Source organism: Diabrotica virgifera, chromosome 1 (assembly GCF_917563875.1).
Source record: "Diabrotica virgifera virgifera chromosome 1, PGI_DIABVI_V3a".
Lineage (NCBI taxonomy): Eukaryota > Metazoa > Arthropoda > Insecta > Coleoptera > Chrysomelidae > Diabrotica > Diabrotica virgifera.
In genome coordinates, this window is record NC_065443.1 from 85,777,807 (window position 1) to 85,800,767 (window position 22,961).

The window sequence follows — 22,961 nt, forward strand, 5'->3', positions numbered from 1 at the left end:
ATATCTTGTTGAATATATTATTGTTATCACTGACATATAAACACCTGGACAGAGAATTCGGCTATACCATATGCATAATCGGGTATCAGCAAGATCTATCGCCTGGTGTATTTTATTTACATTGATATAGCCTAACAATCTACATTTCAAGAATAACTTACTTGAAAAGAGTTTTCAAACTTCTGCGACCACAAATGAGACCATTAAAAGGCATTTTACTAATATATGAAGTAAATAGCTCCGAAAAATTTAAAATAAAATTTGATTTTCACTTAAACAATTAAAAACAATAAAAAACCAACACAGTTTATACCAGTACAAAGCGAAGTCAGACAAGGTGACTCGTTAAGCCCACTACTCTTTAATATAATAATGAATGAAATAATAGAAACAGTACGTAAATGTCATAATTACAGAATGGGGAACAAAGAAATTCAATTATTATATTATGCTGACGACGCCGCATTACTCGCCGAGACAAAAGACGATCTCCAAAAATTAACACACACCTTTAACAGCAAAGTCATACAATATGGTAATATCAGCAGAAAAAACCAAATGTACGACAACATCTAAATACTCACTACGACATAAAATCGAAGTTAATGGAAAAATAATAAAGCCAGAAGCAATGTCTAGATATTTGGGAATAGATATAATCAGTTATGGAGAAGTTGAAGAGGAAGTTAAGTAGGACAACAAAGCTTAAAAGCAAGTAAAGCGGCGGGATCTCTTAATGACATAATCTGGAAGAACAAACCCCTAAGATAAGACAAAAACAAGAAACTATAAAGCAGCAATTGGACCTATATTGACATACACGGCGGAGTCAAGACCTGACACATCTAAAACGAGACGACTACTGGAGATAACAGAGATGAAAGTACTTCGACGAATATCAGGAAAAAGTTTGTAGGATAAGGAGAGAAGCGAAAACATAAAAACATCATGCAATGTAGAAGACATAAATGGATGGGTGATAAAACGGAAACAGAAGTGAAACGAACACATTATTAGAATGGCAGAGGATAGGATAATAAGAATAGCACGAGATAAGTAACGTATTGGGAGTTCAAGAAAAAATGGTGCGATAATTTAAACAATTTAGGAGGTTAATATTGAAGAAGAAACAGGCTTTAAAGCCTACATACAAGAAAGAAGAGGAAGAATCAGAAGAAGAAGGCGTAAACAAAGACAAAACACAACACAAACGACCAGTGATGCATGTACAAACAAAACTCCCACCTTTTACAGCAGTTGAGTAGTCTACTTATTATACGTCATTGAATGTTATTGATTAGTTGTCCATTACTTTGAGTAGTTTTGCTTGTATATTACCGAGGATTGGTTTTCCAGCATTTTGCTGTGTTATTGTCGAGAAAAATTTTCTGTTGCAATATTCTTGGTTTATCTTTTTCCTCATCTTCAAACAGTTTCTCTAGGTATCGTTTCCATGTAGTTATTTTTTATGTTTATCTAAGATGATGTTTCCGTCAATCACTTAGATTTCCTTTCTGTCTTCGTTTTTAGCTACCTGGTAGTTCTTTAACTTTTCTATGTACTTGCGACTATCGCACAGTAACTGTAATCTTAACTAAGTCTCAATTTCTTCGCATTCTCATTTCTTCCTGTTCTGTTCTGCTTCTACTATTCGCCTTCTTATTATTTTTATAGAACGATACATATGTCTGTCATTTATGGCTTTTTTTTTCGTCCATGATTTTTCTTGATTCATTTATCCACCTGAAGTGTTTTTCTTTTACCTTTTGAAATATTTCTGTAATCTGTTTGATATTTTGTTCTTAATTCTATTCGTCTCTAACCGCAGGCTTGTTTAACGTGGTTTGGGCCTCCATTTTCGTATTAAGCTCTACAGGTGTACGACTACTACATACATGTCGTTTTATAACGTCCAACATTCCAATCACCACTTCGTCCGATTGTTCCACAGGTCCTCTTTTATGTTACTTTTTCGCAGCTCCTTGTCAATTCCTTTGCTCCAACTTTTTCTCGGTCTACCACGTTTTCTCTCTCCCTCTGGTTGCCATTTTAGTATTTCCTTTGTAATTAGTTGTTCATCCATTCTATGTATATTATGTAACCAGATAAAATGTTTTGTTAATAAGTCATCCGTGATTGTTAGTTTGATACCCATTAGTTCTATAACGCGTTCGTTGGTAATCCTTTCTCTTCGTCATATTCCTGCTGCTCTTCTCCAAAAATCCATTTCCGTTGCTCTCAGCGTTGCCAGTGTTCTTTCTTTCAGTGGTCATACCTCACAGCTGTATAAAGTGATACTTTTCACTATACTGTCATATATCCTCTTTTTATTTTCTTTGCACATGGATTGGTTCCATAAAACACTGTGTAACATTGTGGTAGCTTTCTACCGGACGTATTTGCTTCTCTTATGGCTTTGTCTAATGTTCCATCGTGAGAAATATTGATAAGTACCTAAATATTTGTAGTCGAAGCAGTGTTTTATCGTGCTTATGTTGCTTAATATGAGATCTTTTTGTTCTCTTTCAATACACAAGTATTCAGTTTTCTTCTTGTTTATTTCTGGACCCCATATATATAACTATCAATTAATTTTCGGGCCATATAGTTTAAATCGTCATAATCTTGCACCATTAATTCTTGATCGGCTGCAAAGTTGAGCATACATACCATAGTGTTGATGACTGGTATTTCCATAGTTCTACATTTTTGTTTTGGTATACCTTAAGTAAAGTGGGGGAAAGGCAACATCCTTAATTAATTCCTTTTGATGTTAAAATCCTGTTGCTGTTACAAATCCTGTTGTTATGTCTGTCCCCTTTTTTATTATACAGGTCTGGCCGGTTTCACCGACGACAAATGGTAGTTTATTCTACGAATAAAGTTATTGGACCAATAAACTGACATTTCTCTATTTTACTAACGTCAAATAAGACTTACTTTATTTATTTATCAAATAACTATTTACTATTCGAATAAATTGGCAAGTTAATCTCGCTGTAAATATCTATAAGAAAGTAAATTCGTTAGTTTAACTTTAAATTATCAAAATGATATTGAAACAAAATAAAAATATAAACGTCTAATAAATTTTATTCGACGAATAATTATTCATTGATTTATTTGTTGTTGGTGAAACCGGACCTTATTAGGTATCTAATATATTATGTATGTACACAAAAAAGTAATTGTATGAATTGAAAAGTTAAGGGAAAAACAATGAATGCCACGTTATCTTTGTTTTGAGAAAAAAGAAAATTTAATGTTTGAAACTACATATCTTTAAACCATTGCACTGAAGAAATAGTATTTATTTTTATTTAGTAAACTTAAACTACATTGTATTTAATACACAAACTCATTTTAACCAGATTTTTAAAGAACCGTGGTAAAAAATTAAAAAATACCTAACTACAAATAAAAACTGAAAAAACAAGGACCATGTCCAAACGTCACGTTGTACTTTACATTACAATATTATTTTACGTTAAAAACATTAGTTGCACCAGCTGATAGAAAGGCTGAAAACAAAATTATGGCAACAAAAATGGCAATAAAAGTTATAACAAAAGGCAATGCAATATTTTTTGATAGTCTAATGCAATGGTCGCCTGATTTTTTTGACTTTTTGAGTGCAGCCTTTTTAAAATTATAGAATTTCTGTGCCTTATGTTTGTGTAACTCATTTTAAATTGTTAATTTACGAATCTCTGCAGCAACCTGGTCATAATTTAATGATTTTAATTTCGCCTGGAATTCATCACATGCTAAACATGTATCTGATCTTCGGTAACCAAAGGACAAATTAAATTCCGTGTTAAAAATTTGCCGATATGTAACGTAAGATACTTTAATAGTAGGATGTTTTTCTTTGTAACGTTCAAACTCTTTGGTAAATACTTTTTCTTAGATTTGTGTAAACTGTAATGGGATAATCTTCTAGTTTTAAAAGACTTTGTGGTTAATATGTATATTGCTTCACGCGATTCTGGATTCTATGCTGAGAACTATGCTTACCACGTTTTTCTTGTCCAGATGTTCCTGTAGCCTTTTAAATTTTTTTAAAGGTGTTCAATTTTGCCCTTAGTTACACCATGTATTGACATGAATGCTTTAAAACACACATTAATTTCTTGGGAAACTCCATTACGCTTAACTCTAACTTTATTGGCCGTGCCGTTTCTAACACTTCAGGCTTTGAAACTATGGTTGTACAGAAGGAACCTGAAGATACCATGCATAGACAAAGTCACCAATGAAGAAGAACTACGGCTACGGAGGATGAACACAACTGCAGATTTAGTCAACATCGTGAAAGGCCGTACTTGGGACTTGCGAAATCAAGGCAGATACGAGCTACTCCAATGCAGTTTACAAAGTAAAATTGAAGGAAAAAGGGCTCCAGGACGAAGAAGAATATCCTGCCTTGCTAACCTGAGAGCATGGTATAGAAAGATCTTAGCACAACTATTTCGTATAACAACCAACAAGGTCATCATCGCCAGAATGATTGTCAAAGTTCGGAACGAACAGGCACCCTAAGAAGAAGAAAAAGTTTCTAACAAACATAAACAAAGGAAACTAAACGATTAAACTTGAAATCAAAAAGTGTAGTAGATAATTTTTGTTTTTGTTCAAGTGGACTCTCCTTGTTTTTACCTTTCATGCGTGGACATTTCCAGTTTTTATCCTTCACAGTACTATTTTAAGTAGGCATATTTATCGGACGGTCCAAGTTATTATCTACTAGTCTACTGTAAATAGTAAATACATAAAATATCTGTTAGATAGTGTCACTATCTCAATTTCTTATAAAGTGTGACATTCCCTGTTTTTTTCCTTCACCCTTCAATTAATTATTAATATTTTGTTCTCTTTAATTTTTTAAATAAGTAGATACTTTAATTGTTTAGATAAGCTTTAAATGTATTATGAATTTTTGAAATTAATAAAGCAGTCTAAAAATAGCTTGGTAAGTTTTAAGTCAACACAATGAAAAGAGATTAGCGAAAATGTGTAAAAGAGGGATCCATTTAATATTAATAAAGTTTGATGTATTTATATTTTGGTGATAAATCTAAAAATGTAAAGATTTCAGTATTTTTTTTATCTAAGAGAACTTTCTTTCTTCAGAATTAACTTTACAGTTGAACTAAACTTTTAATAATTATTAAGCACTTTGTTAACATAAATGTTTGGAATACTCTTTTCATTACCGATTTATTCTGTTTTCGTAACTTAGATAAAACTTACCATTTCCCCAGGCGTCCACAAAATCCCTGGAAGTAGTGTCTGAGCCGCATTGAAATAGACTTCATTTCCTGTAGTTATTCCCCAGAAAGTTATATTATTATTAAGATAGTTATCCAAAAATTTTACAAAGTAATTGGCCCAAGGCTTGTACATGTTTTTCTTTAAGAAACCGAATATTCCCGGGTATTGCAGAGATTCTTTCATCCATTTCGGTGGCATCCATGCAGAAGCGACAAGTAATAAGTTATTGTTGAGGGCTTTGGCTTCTTTTATTATAGGTATCTAAAAAGAGGATGATTTTAGTCAAAAACTACAAATCATTTGTAAAATAACTAGGTACTGCTGGTTTTGTTGGATAAAATGTGAAAATAATGGGATAGTATGAAAATATACTATTATATAATATTATATATTATATATATTATGTACTATAAAATTTACTATTGAGACCGTGCAAGTTCGGAAAAGCGACACCTGGTTTCTACGTTCTACACTTTTATTCGCACTTTTAATTATATTGGCCAATCGTATGGTCCTGGTTACTGGATAATTGTCAAGGCCATAGTCCAAAAAAAATAATAAGAAGAAAAAATAGGATTTAGGTTGTTATTAAAACGTAAACAATTGTATGTAGTAAGTAAAATTAGTTATTAACATGCAGTACTGCAATCAAAATACAATTAATTAAATTTACCTTTATATAATAATTGCATATCATATCAATATTGTGGAGCAATATATAATTTTTGTCCTTCAGTGACAGTAGTTATGAAATGTACGTCCATTTGACAATTTCAATTGACATGAATTATTTAAGAAAGTTGCAATATTTCTCCGCTATTCGCGCACGATCGTTTCGCGTATCCCTTCCAATTACTTGCACACCGCGAATAGCGACTGTGGCCGGCCACAGTCACTCGTCTGTGACCGGCCACATTCACTCGTGTGTGGCCGGCCTAAAGCAAGACTTACCGCCGTCGAGAGATTTCTGGAATCATAGGCGCACAATATAATTGTTAGAAGGTTGTAAATAAATTAAAATAAATACTACAATATATTAGTTGCTTCCTTTTCCTTTTTGCTATATCTAAATATATGTTTCTGTCATTAGCAATTAATTTCCTAAGGAATCATGTTTCTAATATATCCAATTCTCCTCTTTGATTTTGATTGTTTTATTTTGTGCTTTGTTTTTATTATTTATTATCTTTTTCTTGCTCTATCGTTAATTTATATTAACCTTCGAATATTCTATCTCTTGTGTTCAAATCTGTCAGTCTTTGGTTACAGTTACAAAGCCTCTACAAAAATATATCAGTTCCCACCTCTATACATCGTTTAGTATTTGTAAAAAGTGGTAAGTTTGTTATTTTGAAAGACCACTAATATCTAATTTGTCTTCATTTTTATGTTGTGACAAGCAGTCGTTTGTGAGAAGATCCATTGTACAAGGTAATTATGGTTTCTTTTTATCCCGGTAAAAATTGTCACTTTAGTTTTCTAAATCCTAAACAATATTCTACTGTTTCAGAGTTTTGGAGTTTATATTTTGGATTTTAGTCTTATGGTTTTGGTTCTAATTTTGTTGGCTTTTCGGCCTATTTTCCGTACCTGAAAACTTTCCGTTTCTTCATAGTAAATAGGTTTATTTTGGATGCTGTGATTTTCTCCATCCATCATTGTCACCACAATGGTCTATGGCAAGACGTTTCCGAAAATCGAAATGTTTCCTTCATATCGTACGTGAATATATGGGTCACGTACCATTGAACTTCGTCTATACCACGGTCACAGTATAAAGAGGGACAGTAGAACCACTCTCCGAAAAATTGGAAGTAAAGTCTGTAGTCGCGCATGGCGACCGCGCAATGTTGGCAGTCGCTTTTGCCCCACTCTCGCATTGCAAGTCGCATAGAAACGTACGGATTTTAACAAGGAAAACCCGCATCAACCACTGGTGAATTACCAATTGCGTACTGCCGGTATTACTTCTTGAGATCAAAGCGCCGACAGAGGAGTGATTTTACTGTGGAACCTCTATATACTGCGCCACGGTGTTCTGATCGCTGATGTGACTTTCAGCCAACTAAAGTCTTCAGTGGAGACTTTATCCAGGATTTTCTACCGCTGCTAGTCAAAGAGCGGTAAAATATATTATATTTTAAATATTCCCGTATGTTATTTTTGGATTTATTTATTTAACTTTGGATGAACAGTACAAACACAAAAATTGATAGGTTATTCCATTTTTAAGCCATCAAATCCTACTAGGATTTTTTTATTTTCAATTATTTATTAACTATATGTATCACATTGTAACATTGTATATATTTTTATGTAAATTATATTAGATTTATGAAAATTGTAATAAATAATTTCCAGTTTCACTTCATAGGGTAGTTGGTTTAGGAGGAAACAACATGAATTTTATATTAGGAAAGTTTAGTTAACATAGAAATTTGTTAATTTGCTGAAGAGTAAGAGTGGCGCACTCGTTTTAGTTTGTTTAGGATCTCTGTCTGGTTTTATTTATCTAACTTTCTGTTTTATTCTTCCAGCCCTCCTTCTTTCACACCCAAATTAGTTCAGAAAGAAATCTGTTTTAATTTTATTCCTTTTTCTGGTTCTCAATTCCACTTTCCTATGGGTCTCTTGTTTCTCGAGCTTACTTAGCCGGTGGTCTATTCTATTTTTCTTCCTTCCTTCTTGTCTATTCTACACTTTCTTTCCTTTATTTTTAATTGCATACTAATTTCGACTATCTTTCGTTTCCAAAGCCGAGTTTAGTGTAGCAATTTGTCAATGATTTTTCAGATCGTTGCTTAGAACAAAATAACATAAATTATACAAAACTTATAAACATTGCCGGAATGTCGCATAATAGTGGCTAAATATGTTATAATAATGTGGTTCAACACAATGTTTGCAAATATACAATGAGAAATAGTGTAGCAAACAGAGGATGAACCTCGCAAAATAGACACAAGTCCGGTTTTATTTTTTTTTTTCTGGTATATCAAGGGGTGTTTATTATGAGACAAACATTTTCTTACAATATTTGCCCCGGAACCCCCCTTTTCATCCCTTAAAAGGGGGGTAATTTTTGGTTTTTGCGAAACGTCGCCCTTCCTGTACGTTTTACAAAAAATTTACTTAATAGTAAAATAAAGAGGGCTATATTTCCTACTACATATTTATTTCTTGACAGCTATCAGCCACCGTTAAGCGGAGGTGACGCCCCTAAGTTGACAAATTTTTAAAAACGATGTTTTAAAAAAAAATTAAGAAGAAACCCTGCGGAAATTAATCACAAATAAGTGGCTGATTTTTTTGTATAGGTTTCATTTAAGGGCAATTGCAATTTTTTTAATTACAGGGTGATACATTTTAAAAGACCCCTTTTTATACCATCTGAACCGCCTATGCTAGAGTAAAAAAACTTTCAGCGATTATCCATGTACTGGTGTTATTTACAAATTTGTATATTACACCCCCATATTTTCCCCGGAACCACCCCAAAAAAGGAGAATTAATAAAGAAAATAATCAAAAATTGATTTTGGGCCACCACTGTGGGTTTAGGGTGCAAAGAAAATAAAATATGCATAGGTCATAATGTGTAGCAGACAGTGTGTTCTTTTATTTTCCATAAGTATGTTATCAATAAAATGAATGGGTGACGAAAAATAAAACAAAACTAGAGCCCGCCAAAGCATTTCTGAGGTTTACGGCGCCACTATGCCGTAACGGTTGCCCATACGAAAAAAATGCATAGGACCTTATTTGTAGAGAAAATAGTGGTCTTTAATTTTGTATAAGTTTTGTTTTAAAAAAATGCATAGGTAATGAGAAAATCGTAAAAACATGCTCTTCAAGGGATAGGGGTAGTTTCTGCAGTATATTTTCAAGCATAGGGGTACTTTCCGCAGGGATGTTGCAATAATCATATTATATTTATGAAAAACCCTATTGATGGAGCATATGTCCATATGGGCCAAAAAGCAAAAAAAAAAATTTTATCAACCCCCTCTTTATTTATTTTTTTTTTTGGCTACAGGGGTTGCATCAAGAAATCGCTTTTGCTGTCCATGCATAGGTAATAAGAACGTGCACAAAAGAACGTGTGTGAAGGATTCCAAGAAAATCACTTTCTTGATTAAATCTCCTTTTTTTTTTTGGGTGGTTCCGGAAAAAAATGGGAGTGCATTATAGAAATTTGTAAATAACACCAGTACATGGATAATCGCTGAAAGTTTTTTTACTCTAGCATAGGCGGTTCAGATGGTATAAAAAGGGGTTTTTTAAAATGTAACACACTGTAATTAAAAAATTTGATATTGCCCTTATATACCAGAAAATCAGCCACTTATTTGTGATTAATTGCCGCAGGGTTTATTTTTAATTTCAGTACAGTTAGGGAAAAATATTTTTTTAAAAATATCTTTTTTTTTTAATTTGTCAACTTTGGGGCGTCATCCCCGCTAAAAGGTGTGTGACAGATATATGCTGTCGGGATATAAATAGAAGGAAATATAGTCCTCTTGATTTTACTATAAAATAAATTTTTTGTAAAACGCACAGGAATGCCTACGTTTCGCAAAAACCACAAATTACCCCATTTAAAGTGATGAAAAGGCGGGTTTCGGGGAGAAATTTTTTAAGAAATTGTTAGTCTCATAATAAGCACCCCTTGATATACCAGAAAAAAACCGGACTTGTGTCCATTTTGCGAGGTTCAATCTCTGTTTCCTACACTACAATTCACAGGCCCGGCCCTCGGGATTATGCTGCCCTGGGCAAGATCGGCGACTGCCGCCTTGCCTAACAATGATTTCTACAGGAGCATCGTAGATTTCTTCAATTTGGTATCTGACCGGAGTAATTCTACTTTCCCATCTAGTTTCGGACAAAGGCTTCAATGTTATGCTAGAAATATGATTTTTCAGTTTAGCCCAACGATGAAGAGATGCTAAGAGAAAGTTATAAATTTTTGTCACTAAATAAAAGAAAGAAATTGCAAACTGAGGCTTTAGCAGCATCGTTCACGACTAAGTTAAGTGAATGGCAAAACATGCGACAAAAAGTTCTTCCCTTTCATATTTGCCCCATTATCATACCCTTGTCCTCTCATATCTTACAACGGTATTCCCAGTTCTTTCCGTTTTTGCAAAATAACTTCTGTAAGTCCCAAGCCAGTGGTTTCCAATACAGACACAAATCCAAGAAAATATTCTGCAATTTTAACACTTGAGAGGAACCTAAATCGACAAAACGTACAACAATAGTCACCTGTTTCACTCCAGAAATATTGGGAATCCATTATGTGTACAATCTAAAATTATGCTGTAATACTTTGCTGATTTCAAAAAGTTTAAAAATTTTATTTTTGATTTGGTTATGGAGAAACTGAATAATTTCGTTTTGAATACGTGTTCTCAAGTAGTGATGCTGCTTGTTACTACCATTCGTTGTTCTTTTAATGTGCTCTTGCAAAACAGAATCAAATTTTCCACAGAGCTCAACAAGCTTTTAAAAATTACCATTGTTATGATGAAAAAATATATGATAAAAAAGTTGATCAGAATCGCTCCTCAATGGAAGACACTGTTGTGTTAAGAACTGTATCATTGATATTAGTTGTTCTATTACATTTTTCCAATGACGAGTTTCTCAATTTAGAATTTTTTGTGTTTCTTCCTCTCTATGGTTTTAACCGATTTTTGTCTAATTGCTAGTTCTACCCACTGTCGCTCTGACTGTAGATGAGCTGGAGACTTAGCGTGGCTGGAGAAAGCTTCAGCCATATGTTTCAAATTATTATTTCCATTTTCAGTAAATATAATTTTAAGTGAATTTACTTTAGTTCTGATCCCACTATTCTTATGCGTTGAAGGAGAAGGAGGTGTTGTCAATTTCCCGTCGAATTAACCTTGCAATATTGTTTCACTTATTTAATTCTCGTTTTTACAGTTTCATTTTTGCCGCCTCTTTTCATAATATTGATTTTTTATAATATTTAAAACACAATTTATTATTTCTTTAATTTCAAAAATTGGCTGTGCTCTAAAATTCGCCGTCCCTAAATTTTGCCGCCCTGGGCGGCCGCCCAGTTCGCCCACCCCTGGGGCCGGGCCTGAATTCATATATAATTATTATAATAACGAAAATACTTACCTTATATGCATAGTCTTCTTTTGCTAGCTTAAATTTAGTTAGTAAAGGGTCTTCACAGTAGTTACCATCAAATTCTGAATCCATATATGTATATCCACGTGTTGAAAAGTCAGTACCACCGATTGGAACTCTGCCCAAGCTGTATTCAATCCCGTCCTTAGAATAATAGGATCTTAAAAAATATATTTATTTATTAGTAAGAAAAAGATATTGAAGAATACCAATATAATAATTCTTCAGTGTGAATAGTGTAAATTATTTCTGTCCTTGTTTTAAATAATTATAAAAACGCTGAGAATCTTCGATTTTTAAACTATATAAATGTGCACTAGTTAACTATAAAGTTCAATGTACCGGATAATTCCCGCAAGTGTAGCATAGTTCATAAGGCTTATTTTTAATGGAGCAATATTTTTATATTTTTGAAAGCACCCTAACAACCTAATCTCAATGAACTAATAGACAAGACGAAAACGGCGGGTTCGTTGGGAAAAATATTCCCATGAGATTTTTTTGCATAATTACATTCGTGAGACATCCCAGAATAAGGTTCAAGAAGTCGCCCACGTGAAAAGTGGGCCAAATTTTTTTAACAATTTTTTTTATTCAAATTGCAAAAATCAATATTTTTGGCCCGAACAATTTTTTCTAGGTTTTTTGGACCATTTTGGATAAAAAAGGCCTCTTATAATTGTTCTCTAAAGTTGATCGTTATCGAGTTATAATCAATTTAAAATTAAAAAAAAACGAAAAATGGCGATTTTCAAGGCTTAATAACTAGGTTAAAAGTTATTATTATGAAAGTCAGAAAGTGACTAAATCAAAGTTTAATGCCCCCCACAAGATCCGGAAGAAATTTTTGTCATTATTTTATTACTAAGCTGTTATTTTTAAGTAATAATATTAAGCGACATGCACGTGGTAGCCGGCCGTAAATGCTGAGTGCGAGAGAGATGCCACTCCGGCAGTCCAATTGTGCATCTTACTTGCACTCACATTTACGGCTGCCTACCACGTGCATGGCGCTCAATATTATTACTTAAAGATAGCTTAGTAATAAAATAATGATAAAAATTTCTTCGGGATCTTGTAGGGGGGGCATTAAACTTTGAATTAGTCACTTTTTGACTTTCATAATAATAACTTTTAACCGAGTTATTAAGCCTTGAAAATCGACATTTTTCGTTTTTTTTTTTCAATTTTAAATTGTTTATAACTCGAAAACGATCAACTTTAGAGAAAAATTATAAGAAAACTTTTTTATCCAGATTGGTCCAAAAAACCTACAAAAAAATTGTCCGGGCCAAAAATATTGATTTTTGAAATTTGATTAAAAAACATTGTTAAAAAAAATTTGGCCCACTTTTCACGTGGGCGACTTCTTGAACCTTATTCTGGGATGTCTCACGAATGTAATTATGCAAAAAAATCTCATGAGAATATTTTTCCCAAAGAACCCGCCGTTTTCGTCTTGTCTATATAATAGGTAATTATATGGTTCCATTATTAATATAACAGATAAAGAAAAAACGCTGGTTTACGTATACGCTGGTTTACGTCAAGTTTTAAATGTAAATGTGCGCTTTCTAAACATACATTTATGTATACAGGGTGATCCACGCAAATCTGGCATAGTCCATCATCTATGTTTTTAATGAAACACTCTCTATATTTTAAGTTCCTAAAAGTTATTTAACAACCTGTTCTTAACAAACTATAATTACGTAGGGACTATCATGAATATACAAGGTGAAATTTTTTATTTGAAAATTCCGTCAAGATATTAAATACAAAACCCAATATATTGATATTTCTTATTGTTATTAATACTGACTATTTACCTAATTTAAAAAAATGATGCCCTTATTTAAAGTGTGATAAATTATTAATTTAAAAATTTTATGTATTTAATATCTTAACGAAAATTATACATAATTGAAAAATTCCACCTTGTGTTATTCATGATAGATCCTACATAATATACTTTTTAAGATGATGTTGTTAAGTAGCTTCTAAAGAAAAATATACAGGGTGTTTTATTAAAACTAAAGATCATGGGCTATGCTAGACTTGTGTGAATCAACCTAAATTTAAATTTATAAACCGTCCATTTTAAAAATTGACTTATATTATCCTAGCGTGTTTTATAATTTTCTAAAATAAGAACATAAAAAATTGTATTCCACAAGTAGTTCCATACTTTATAATTTCAAAATTTCACCCTGCATTATTCATAATACAACATAAATGATATAGTTATTTGAAATCAGGTTTTTAAGCAACGTTCAAAATATAAAAATATACAGGGTGTTCAATTAAATCACTGCTCAATCAAATGCTCACTGGGAGAATCACCCAGTATATTTAAATTTATGTTTAAAAAGTACACATTTATAAATATACAGAGTGAGTTTTATGTATGGAAACACTCAATTATATCAAAAACGGCTTGCACGATTCTGATAGATTTTGGTAGATAGGGGTTTTCTTATACGACCGATATTATAGTGCTAATTATATTGTTGTCATATCTTCCGTTTTTCTGTAAGTCTAATGAACTTTCTTATTTCAAATAGAATACCCTGCATATTTTTGCGTTTTGAAGTCCTTAAGAAATACTTCCTTAAGAAATATAGTACGTTCTTTAACGGTAAAATATTGCAAAGCCTCTAAATTTTAAAGAACTGCTTGGATTGACATGGAATTTGGCATAAACGTAGCTAACAAGTCAAAGAAAAAAAGTGATATCGTGCCGACGGACGTGTACTTTGACCTAGGGGTGAGTTTCAGCCCGTCTTGGGATGAAAAAATATATGTCCAAAATAAGTCCGATAATAAATACAATTCTAAGAGTTATTTGCGAATGAATATGTTTATTTTTCAACAAAATAACCACGTTTTTCGACGGTATTTCTCAAATAACTCAAAAAGTAAGTATTTTGTCGAAAAAAATATTCTTAAAGAAAATATAGCCCGTAAATAAGTAAAAAAGACCGTGTGGATATTATGTCTCTATATCTAGCAGAAGCAGAGTTGTAGCTAAATAAAAATATTTTCATATTCGTTCCAAATCGAATATTTTAACCTGAAATAACCAAAAAATGAAGCACTTTTTGGGGATAACTCATATTAACTTTTTTAAGGTGTTTGGAAAAAGTTTTATTTTGGTTTATAAAAAAATTTCTATCAACAAAAGTAAACAAGTTACGTTCAAAATAAAGTTAGTCCCTTTTTTTTGGTAAAAAAGCGCGAATATCACCTCCTAATTAGCATCGCAAATGAACTTAGTCGTTACCACTTTACAAGTTTCTTTACTCGTGCATATATTGATTATATGATCTGTAAGTTTCATCGGTTCAAAGTAATTATTTTTGAAAAGGCCTCAGTTAAAAGGGCTTGGACGAGAAACTAATCACGAGTGTATGCAAATTTAGAAACAACAAATCTTAAACAATTTTTGTCTCACAGAAAAACAAAAATATGCAAAATATTCACAAAGCAAAGCCGACTTTTTATATTTTTTGAGATTTTTGTATCTCTAACAATTTTTAAGTTATTTTGAGAAAAAGCATTTTTTTCAAAATTAAAAATTTTAATAATTTTATTTTAAAACTAAATTTTTTCAGAAATAAGCAACTTAAATCGATGAAACTTACAGATCATATAAACACAACATAAGTAAAATAACTGGAGAAGCGGCAACGATTAATTTCATTTAAGTTTATTAATTTAAGCTAATTAGGGTGTGATCTTCCCGTTTTTTTGCCAAAACAAGAGGGACCAACTTTATTTTGAGCGTAACTTGCTAACATTTGATGCTAGAAACTTTTTTTATAAAAACAGAAATAAATCTTTTTTTATATACTTTAAAAAAATTGTAATGAGTTTTCCTCAAAAAGTGCTTCATTTTTTGGATATTTCACGTTGAAATATTCTCTTTGGAATTTTACTAATATGTACCTATTTTTCATTACCTACAACTCTGGTTCTACTAGGCCTAGAGACCTCATGCATACACCTTTTTTTTTTACTTTTTTACAGGCTACATTTTTGTTAAGAATATTGTTTTCGATAAAATACTTTTTAAATTATTTGCGAAAAATCGTCTAAAAATGTGGTTATTTTGTTGAAAAATAAACATATTCACTCGCAAATAACTAAAAGTGTTGACTTGGCGAAAAAACTCTATAGAAAAAAGTGCTTAGAATTAGTCGCTTTATTCACTTCCGTACTTATTTTGGACATAAATGTTTTAGCCCCCGAGAGGGGGTGAAACTCACCCCTAGGGCAAAAGCACACATCGGCACAATATCACTTTTTTTGTTTGACATGTTAGCTATGCCTATGACAAATTTCATGTCAATCCAAGCGGTTCTTTAAAATTTACAGCAAAAACCGTGAAAGATTATACTATTAGTGCAGTTCGCTCGGATGATTTCGAAAGGATGAAATGCGTATAAGCGAATGGTGGTGCTCTGTATTGAAATAAAATCTTAACTGTATTTTGTAATACTACTTTAACTTAACCCCTATAAATGTATAGATCCTTCAAATTGTAATTTTAGTAAGTTTTCAGGTAGGCCTAGTTTTACCTCTCAGAATAATAAGCACATATTTTTTATCACCATATGTTATAAATGGTAGGGGAGCAAAGTATGCTAAATTTGAAGTCACTCGAGCGTTATGGGGACCTATTGGGTTGTGATTATTAGGTCCTAGAACCAAAAAATGTTAGGTAAAATTTTCCATTTTAGTGGGGATTTTCCATTTTTTTATTTAATTTTCCATTTCCAACAATGGTTTTTTCCGATTATAGCGCCATCTATCCATAATTCGAGAAAATGTCTCGAATAAAAGTTGCTTATTTTTATGTAAATAATCCAAATCTGCAATAAAAATTTGGGGTCCCATTTAAGATTTTAAAGTAACCCCCACACCACCTCCGTGGGGGGGGGGGGGTGTCGTGCTTGGTACCATTCGATACATTTTTCAAAAATATTTTGGAAGTGTATTTTGCAGTTTGCAGCGAAATATCGCGGGGTTTGTATTTAAAATTTTAAATTGACCCCCACCCCTCTCCGTGGGTGGTCATGTTTAGTATCATTCGATAGATTTTTGAAAAATATTGAAGACGTATTTTTTAGTTTTTTGATCTGATGTTTATTTCGCGAAATACTTGCATTTTTTGTGAAACTTTTTGACTCACCCATTTCCTTACGCTTCGCCCTAATCGTCAGATTTTTGAAATATACACCTATTGAAATATGACCTAATTAACTAACCTATCTTAATCTGACAATTTAGAGTAATTTGAAGGATAGTTTTTTTTTTCGGGCCCACCTTAACGAACTTCCCTGTGTTAAGAGCCAATATATGGTAGAGGTAGATCTGCAGATTACCAGGTTTCTCCCCATATGATAATCTGACGCGCTCGAGTAACTGCAAAAATCCCCGCTTGGGCTCCCCTACCATTACGTCAATCGTCAATTCAATAGTGAATTTAATTTCATTAATAAAAATAAAAATCAATATACCTTTTTAACAAAACAAAATATTTTTTTAATACCCACCTTATCAGTTTCTCCTGTAAATTCTTGCTTAAACTTTTTATATTAATTCCCGTGGCATCAGTGAAAGCTCCTCCCCAGCCAATAATTCTCTGGAAAATCCTATTTTGGTCGATCACGATCCTCTTAATCTCATTTTTGTTAATTTCTGCTGATTTATTCAGTTCGCTGAAAAATGGATGGGCGAATAATTTGTTAAATGTAGTGAACGGATTTTATTGGCAGATTATGCTAAAAAATGGGGGCAATATATTTTCCCGACCGGCAAATATGGCTGAATTGGCAGCAAATATGGTAGGTGCTTAAGGTAAATTCGCTTCACAAATATATTTAGTAAAAGTATGTGAATGCGAATTTTTGGGTGACTGGTGGCACGGATTGTGACAACGGAAATAAAGTAAAGGAATATTTATTTACGTTAGTCCAGTTGGGATAGCATTTGATCTTGCATGGCGACCTGCTCCAAATTTTATGATTCTAACCTTTAGAGGGGTTCAATAGTAGTGTAAATTACATGAATTCTGCCGTTATGTCAGCCGCCATCTTGATTAAAAAAAAAACCTTTATTGCTCAATATCTTCGCCATTTTCAACTTTTCGACAAAAATGGTACGAACTGAAATTATTCCAAATTTCCTACATCTTCTTTGTTACAATTTTTTTCGTTTTGTCGATATTTTCTGAGTTAAGGAGGAAAATGGTGGAATGGAGGGGGAAGCATAATTATCGAATTGAATCTCATTTATTATTACTTTTACGGCATAATTCTATATAAACAAAAATGGAGAGAAGTGACCTTTTTAATTTTTTTTGCTAAAATCAATCTTAACACGTTGACGGACAGTGCGTCAAATGTATAAGCAAGTGTTGTGACACTATATGTATTTTGCAAAGTAGAATAGGGAAAAATGCAACGTCTATAGACGTTGTGTTACATTATATGCATTGCATTGCATAAATAGTTTGGGCAGCTTATCGGAGAATAGGCCATTTTTGGAAAAAGTTATTTACCAGCAATTTTATTGCTGGAATCGAATCTTATGATTAAGTGAGTGTATATATTAATAATATAGATATGCGCAAAGTCCGCAGATAGTGTGCTACTTTTTTTAAAAACAAAATGGCCCCCGAAAATCGTGTTTTTTTTTTTTTAATTTTTGCTCTATATCTCCAAAGATTTTAAATTTACACCAAAAACACCCAAATAAAAATTCATCATAATTAAATTCTGCATAGAGACGTGTTTTTCCCGATTTACTTCGACAAAAATTTTCCACGGAAAATGCGGGTTTTCCAATAAAATATTTAATTTTCTACAAAAATTTTAGATAAGTAATTGTTTATCAATAATTAAATAACTTGGTAATATAAAAGCCCTTTTCCTATAGAATATAACTTTTCCAGAAGCCGACGGAAATTGAATGAACAGTTTAGCAACAATTGTATTGTTAATTAAAAATTTACGGTCGCTATAAAAACCACAATAATTATGATACGCAAGAATAACAACGATTTTTGAATAAAAAGACACTGTACCTATCTAATGTATTTTACAGAATTGAAATTTCACTATCTTAGCGGCTTCAGGAATATTTTAAAATTATAAACAATTTTTTGGCTTATAAATAAATAGAATATCTCGGGAAATATTAAATTAAACGAAATGGTGAAAATGGTATTGGAAAAAAGCGGTAGAACACTTCTTTTAAAAGAAAAAACGTTTAAATGTGATGAGTGGTTCCTGAGATACAACCAGTCAAAGTTGAACGGCATTTACGACAAAGATATAATCAATAGGATCATAATTTTTGAACCATCACCTTTTTATTTTTGTCCTCCTTTTCTACACCTATTTTCATATCTTTAAATTACCCATAACATATATTATTATAATAAAAACTATCGATATTACGAGTGAAAATTGCCAAAAATAGCCAAATTCCAATCAAAAATTAGGTTGGAGAAAATGTAATCTCAAAGTTCAAAATCGGTATACGTTAAAAAAATGCATTTTCTCGGCTTCCCATGGAGCAATTTTCTTCATTCTTTTTTTGTTCCCAAGTAACTTGAGTAGAGCCATCTGACTAATACATTATTAAATGTCAAAATTGCTTTTATTTTGTTATAATAAATTTATTTATTTATTATAACAACAATTTTTAATTTGTTTAAATAAAGATTGTTTAAATAATTATACAGCTTTCAAATGAGAATATATGTATTTTTAACGTTAAATGGTACACGGTACACTTGTAGTAAGTTTGACATTTAATAATGCATTAGTTAGATGGCTCTACTCGAGTTACTTGGGAACAAAAAAAGAATGAAGAAAATTGCTCCATGGGAAGCCGAAAAAATGCATTTTTTTCACGTATACCGATTTTGAATTTTGAGATTACATTTTCTCCAACCTAATTTTTGGTTGGAGTTTGTTTTTTTTTTCTCTGATTCTGGCCTTTGTTTAGAACTAGAACCTTTAGCCACGTAATTATAAAACTTATCACTAACTCAAGTGTAATGTGTAGTGTGTGGGTTGAGTAAGTGTCTTGTTACTTTGCAAGTCGACGTCATTGTCTTTGCAAAGAGACGCTAATTGTATCCGAACGGCTGCGGTCCCTTTTGAATTTTGTTATTTTTGGCAATTTTCACTCGTAATATCGATAGTTTTTATTATCATAATATATGCTATGAGTATTTTAACGATATGAAAATTGGAAAGGAGAAAGAGGATAAAAATAAAAAGGTAATGGTTAAAAAATATTATCATATTGATTATATCTTTGCCGTAAATGTCGGTCAATTTTGACTGGTTGTATCTCAGGAACCACTCATCACAACTAAACGTTTCTTCTTTTAGAAGAAGCATCCTACCGCTTTTTTCCATTACAGTTTTCATGATTTAATTTAATTTAATATTTCCCGAGATATTTTGTTTGTTTGTAAGCCAAAAAAAATTGTTTATAATTTTAAAATATTCCCGAGGCCGCTTGAATAGTCCAATTTTAATTCTGTGAAGTATATTAGATAGGTGTAGTGTCTTTTTATACAAAAATCGTAGTTATTCCTATGTATCATAATTATTGTGGTTATTATAGCGACCGTAAATTTTTAATTAACAATTCAATTGTTGCTAAACTGTTCATTCGTTTTCCATCGGCATCTGGAATTATATTCTATACGAAAAGGGCTTTTATATTACCAAGCTATTTAATTATTGATAAACAATTACTTATCTAAAATTTTTGTTAAAAATTAAAGACTTTGTTGGAGAATCCCGCATTTTCCGGGGAAAATTTTCGTCTTAGTAAATCGGAAAAAGCGCATCTCTATGCAGAATGTAATTACTGTGAATTTTTATTAAAGTGTTTTCGGCATAAATTTAAAATCTTTTGAGTTATAGAGCAAAAATTGAAAAAACACGATTTTTGGGCGCCATTTTGTTTATAAAAAAATTAGCACACTATCTGCGGACTTTGCATACCTATATTATTAATAGGTATATACAATTGCTGGTAAATAACTTTTCCTTGTATTTTGCTAATTAGCCCAGAGTAAAATACAAATGTACTGCTAGAGTTCACTAGTAGTGTCAACCCGCCTTTAAACATATATGTAATGGCTGATGTAGCTATATAGACCAGAGTATGATGAACGCGAAGTTCATATCGAAATATAGATAGAGTGACTAAGGAATAAAAAGTTAAAGGCACTAAGGTATAAGGATAACTAGACAGATATTATAGTTTTCTATGTAGCAAATAGAAATAAATAGAGATTAAATACATGAAGGTATAGACAAGTAAAAAAACCGTAAATAAAAAATTACTAAGTGGTTTAAGACGAAGGCTGCACAGCACAGACATAATGCACTAACAAGGAAGAGAAGAAGAAACATGATTTCCTGAAAAACTTTTTTCTTTTTTCTTTATATAAGCAACTTTAATTGTTGACTGGGTGGTTGTTGCCTCTATGGAAAATTATCACTACGCCTCGTGTGCAGTAAGCCTATACTGCTTCAACCACTTGATGATTTGCCTCTTGCTATTCTAACGACTCTTGTGTCCGCCATTGTACTGATATGATTGTTTCATCATTTTTTTCAATCCAGTGTCCGTTCGTTTATACCCTGTATATTACATTTTGTTTCAGTGGGTTTCCTGTAATTCTGAGTATTCTTATTTCTGCCATTTTCATCATTCTTTGAGTTTGGGATCTATCGGGTCATGTTTCTAATGCATACGTCAGTATTGGTTCCATACTGGTCTCATTGATTCTTGATGTCATCTTAAGTATCCCGATAATTTATTTGCTCTTTGTACAGTGAAACCCATTTATCTGAAACCTCGACGAAAAGACACGACAGATGTTCGTTGATGCGGTGAAATTGACCTTGAGGATTTCAGTTAAATCTCTTCAGTTATACTTGATCTCTTCTTTTGCAACATCTCTGTAGTTGACAGTGTAACCCCTAGGTACTTTATTTCCATTCCTTGTTCAATGCTAACTCCATTGATGTCGAGTTTACATCTTATTGGTTATTTACTGATTACAATAATTGTAACAATTATTGTTCTAGTTTTGGAAGTTGAAATCGTCAAGTTAAATTCTTTTGCTCTTGTGTTAAATGTAAGAGGTAGTCTTTGAATGGTATCTTTATCTTCAGGCTGTCAATATTGCATCGTCTGGGTAGTAGAGAATTTTAATTTAACTCTTCACCGTTCTGTTTTTCTTCATTTGTATTTATTGTCGCTCTTTATGATCTAATCTAATCTTTTATCTTTTATCAATGATTAGATTGCATAGCAGTCTCTCTCTCTCTCTTGTCGTTTCTCCATTACTCAGGATCGCGATTTCTTCCAATATTTCTAACAATGTTTCTCCATTGGTCTCTATCTTCAGCTGCTCTAAGAGCTTCGCAGAATGAGTTTCCAGCTGAATGCTTTATTTGGTCAGACCATCTAGTTGGTGATCGTCCTCTTGATCTTCTTCCCGGTACGTTTCCAGAAGCAATTAATCTCTCCAAACTGTCGTCACCTCTGCGAACCGCGTGACCAAAGAATTGCAGAATTCGTTGCAGACATATTGTGGATAGCCTTTTTTTAATATTGAGTTGGTTTAGAATGGAAACGTTTGTCCTATGAGCTGTCCAAGGTATGCGCAGCATTCTTCTCCAGCACCACAGCTCAAAGGCATAAATTTTTTGGCGCGCGCATGCGCGAAGAGTCCAAGTCTCTACTCCGTATACAAATATTGAGAATATAAGGGTATTCACCAGTCTCATCTTGATAATTTTAGAGATAGATCTGTCTTTCCGAACTTTAGTTAGGCGACTCATTGCATTTTTTGCCATACCAATACGTCTCCGAACTTCTGCTTCACAGTTACCATCCTTAGTTATACTAGACCCGAGATAGGTAAAGGTGTTTACTATCTGGTATTCCTGTAACATGTTAGTCAGTTGAATAGTGTCGAATCTGTCGACCACCATTATTTTTGTCTTAGCTTTATTGATTTTCAGACCGACTTTATTGCTTTCATACTCTACTCTTCGCAAACATTTCTTGCTAATTTGCTGCTATTGGAGATTGGGCTTAGTGAATCCTCCTATTTTATTTCATTGCCTGTATCTATCTGTTTCATAAGTCTCCATCTATTCTGAAAACTGTTTGAAATGTACATTAGAAGGAACGTAATAATTAATTCTTGGAACGAAAGGCACCCACATTCGTTGTTTAGACTGACAAAGCACGCTTAATACAAATCCTTGTTTCCTTCTCCTTTATAACAGACCTGGATCCCGCGTACCAAAAAAAAGTTGATTAATAGCAAGCTGAAAATTTTTTAATAGCTTAACGGTGTCTAGTCGGACAAACTTTGATGTCTGGGAACACTGCAACAGGGAAATACTTAATTGTGAAACAGGTTAAAATTTGGAACGCCAAGCTACGAAAACGTTCCATGTATTTTAT

At 32.5% G+C, this 22,961-nt stretch overlaps 1 protein-coding gene across 1 annotated transcript in view; it reads right to left on the bottom strand.

Moving 5' to 3' along the window:
* The window catches only part of LOC114331529 (putative glucosylceramidase 3), a 164,308-nt gene that overhangs the window by 73,397 nt on the left and 67,950 nt on the right, over positions 1 to 22,961 (bottom strand). Inside the window, exons 3-5 of the mRNA XM_028281122.2 lie at positions 16,997 to 17,161; positions 11,427 to 11,598; positions 5,254 to 5,535 (exon numbers count right to left, since the gene is read on the bottom strand). Of these exons, the coding sequence (XP_028136923.1) occupies positions 5,254 to 5,535; positions 11,427 to 11,598; positions 16,997 to 17,161 (619 nt within the window). The remainder of the gene's footprint in view (positions 1 to 5,253; positions 5,536 to 11,426; positions 11,599 to 16,996; positions 17,162 to 22,961) is intronic.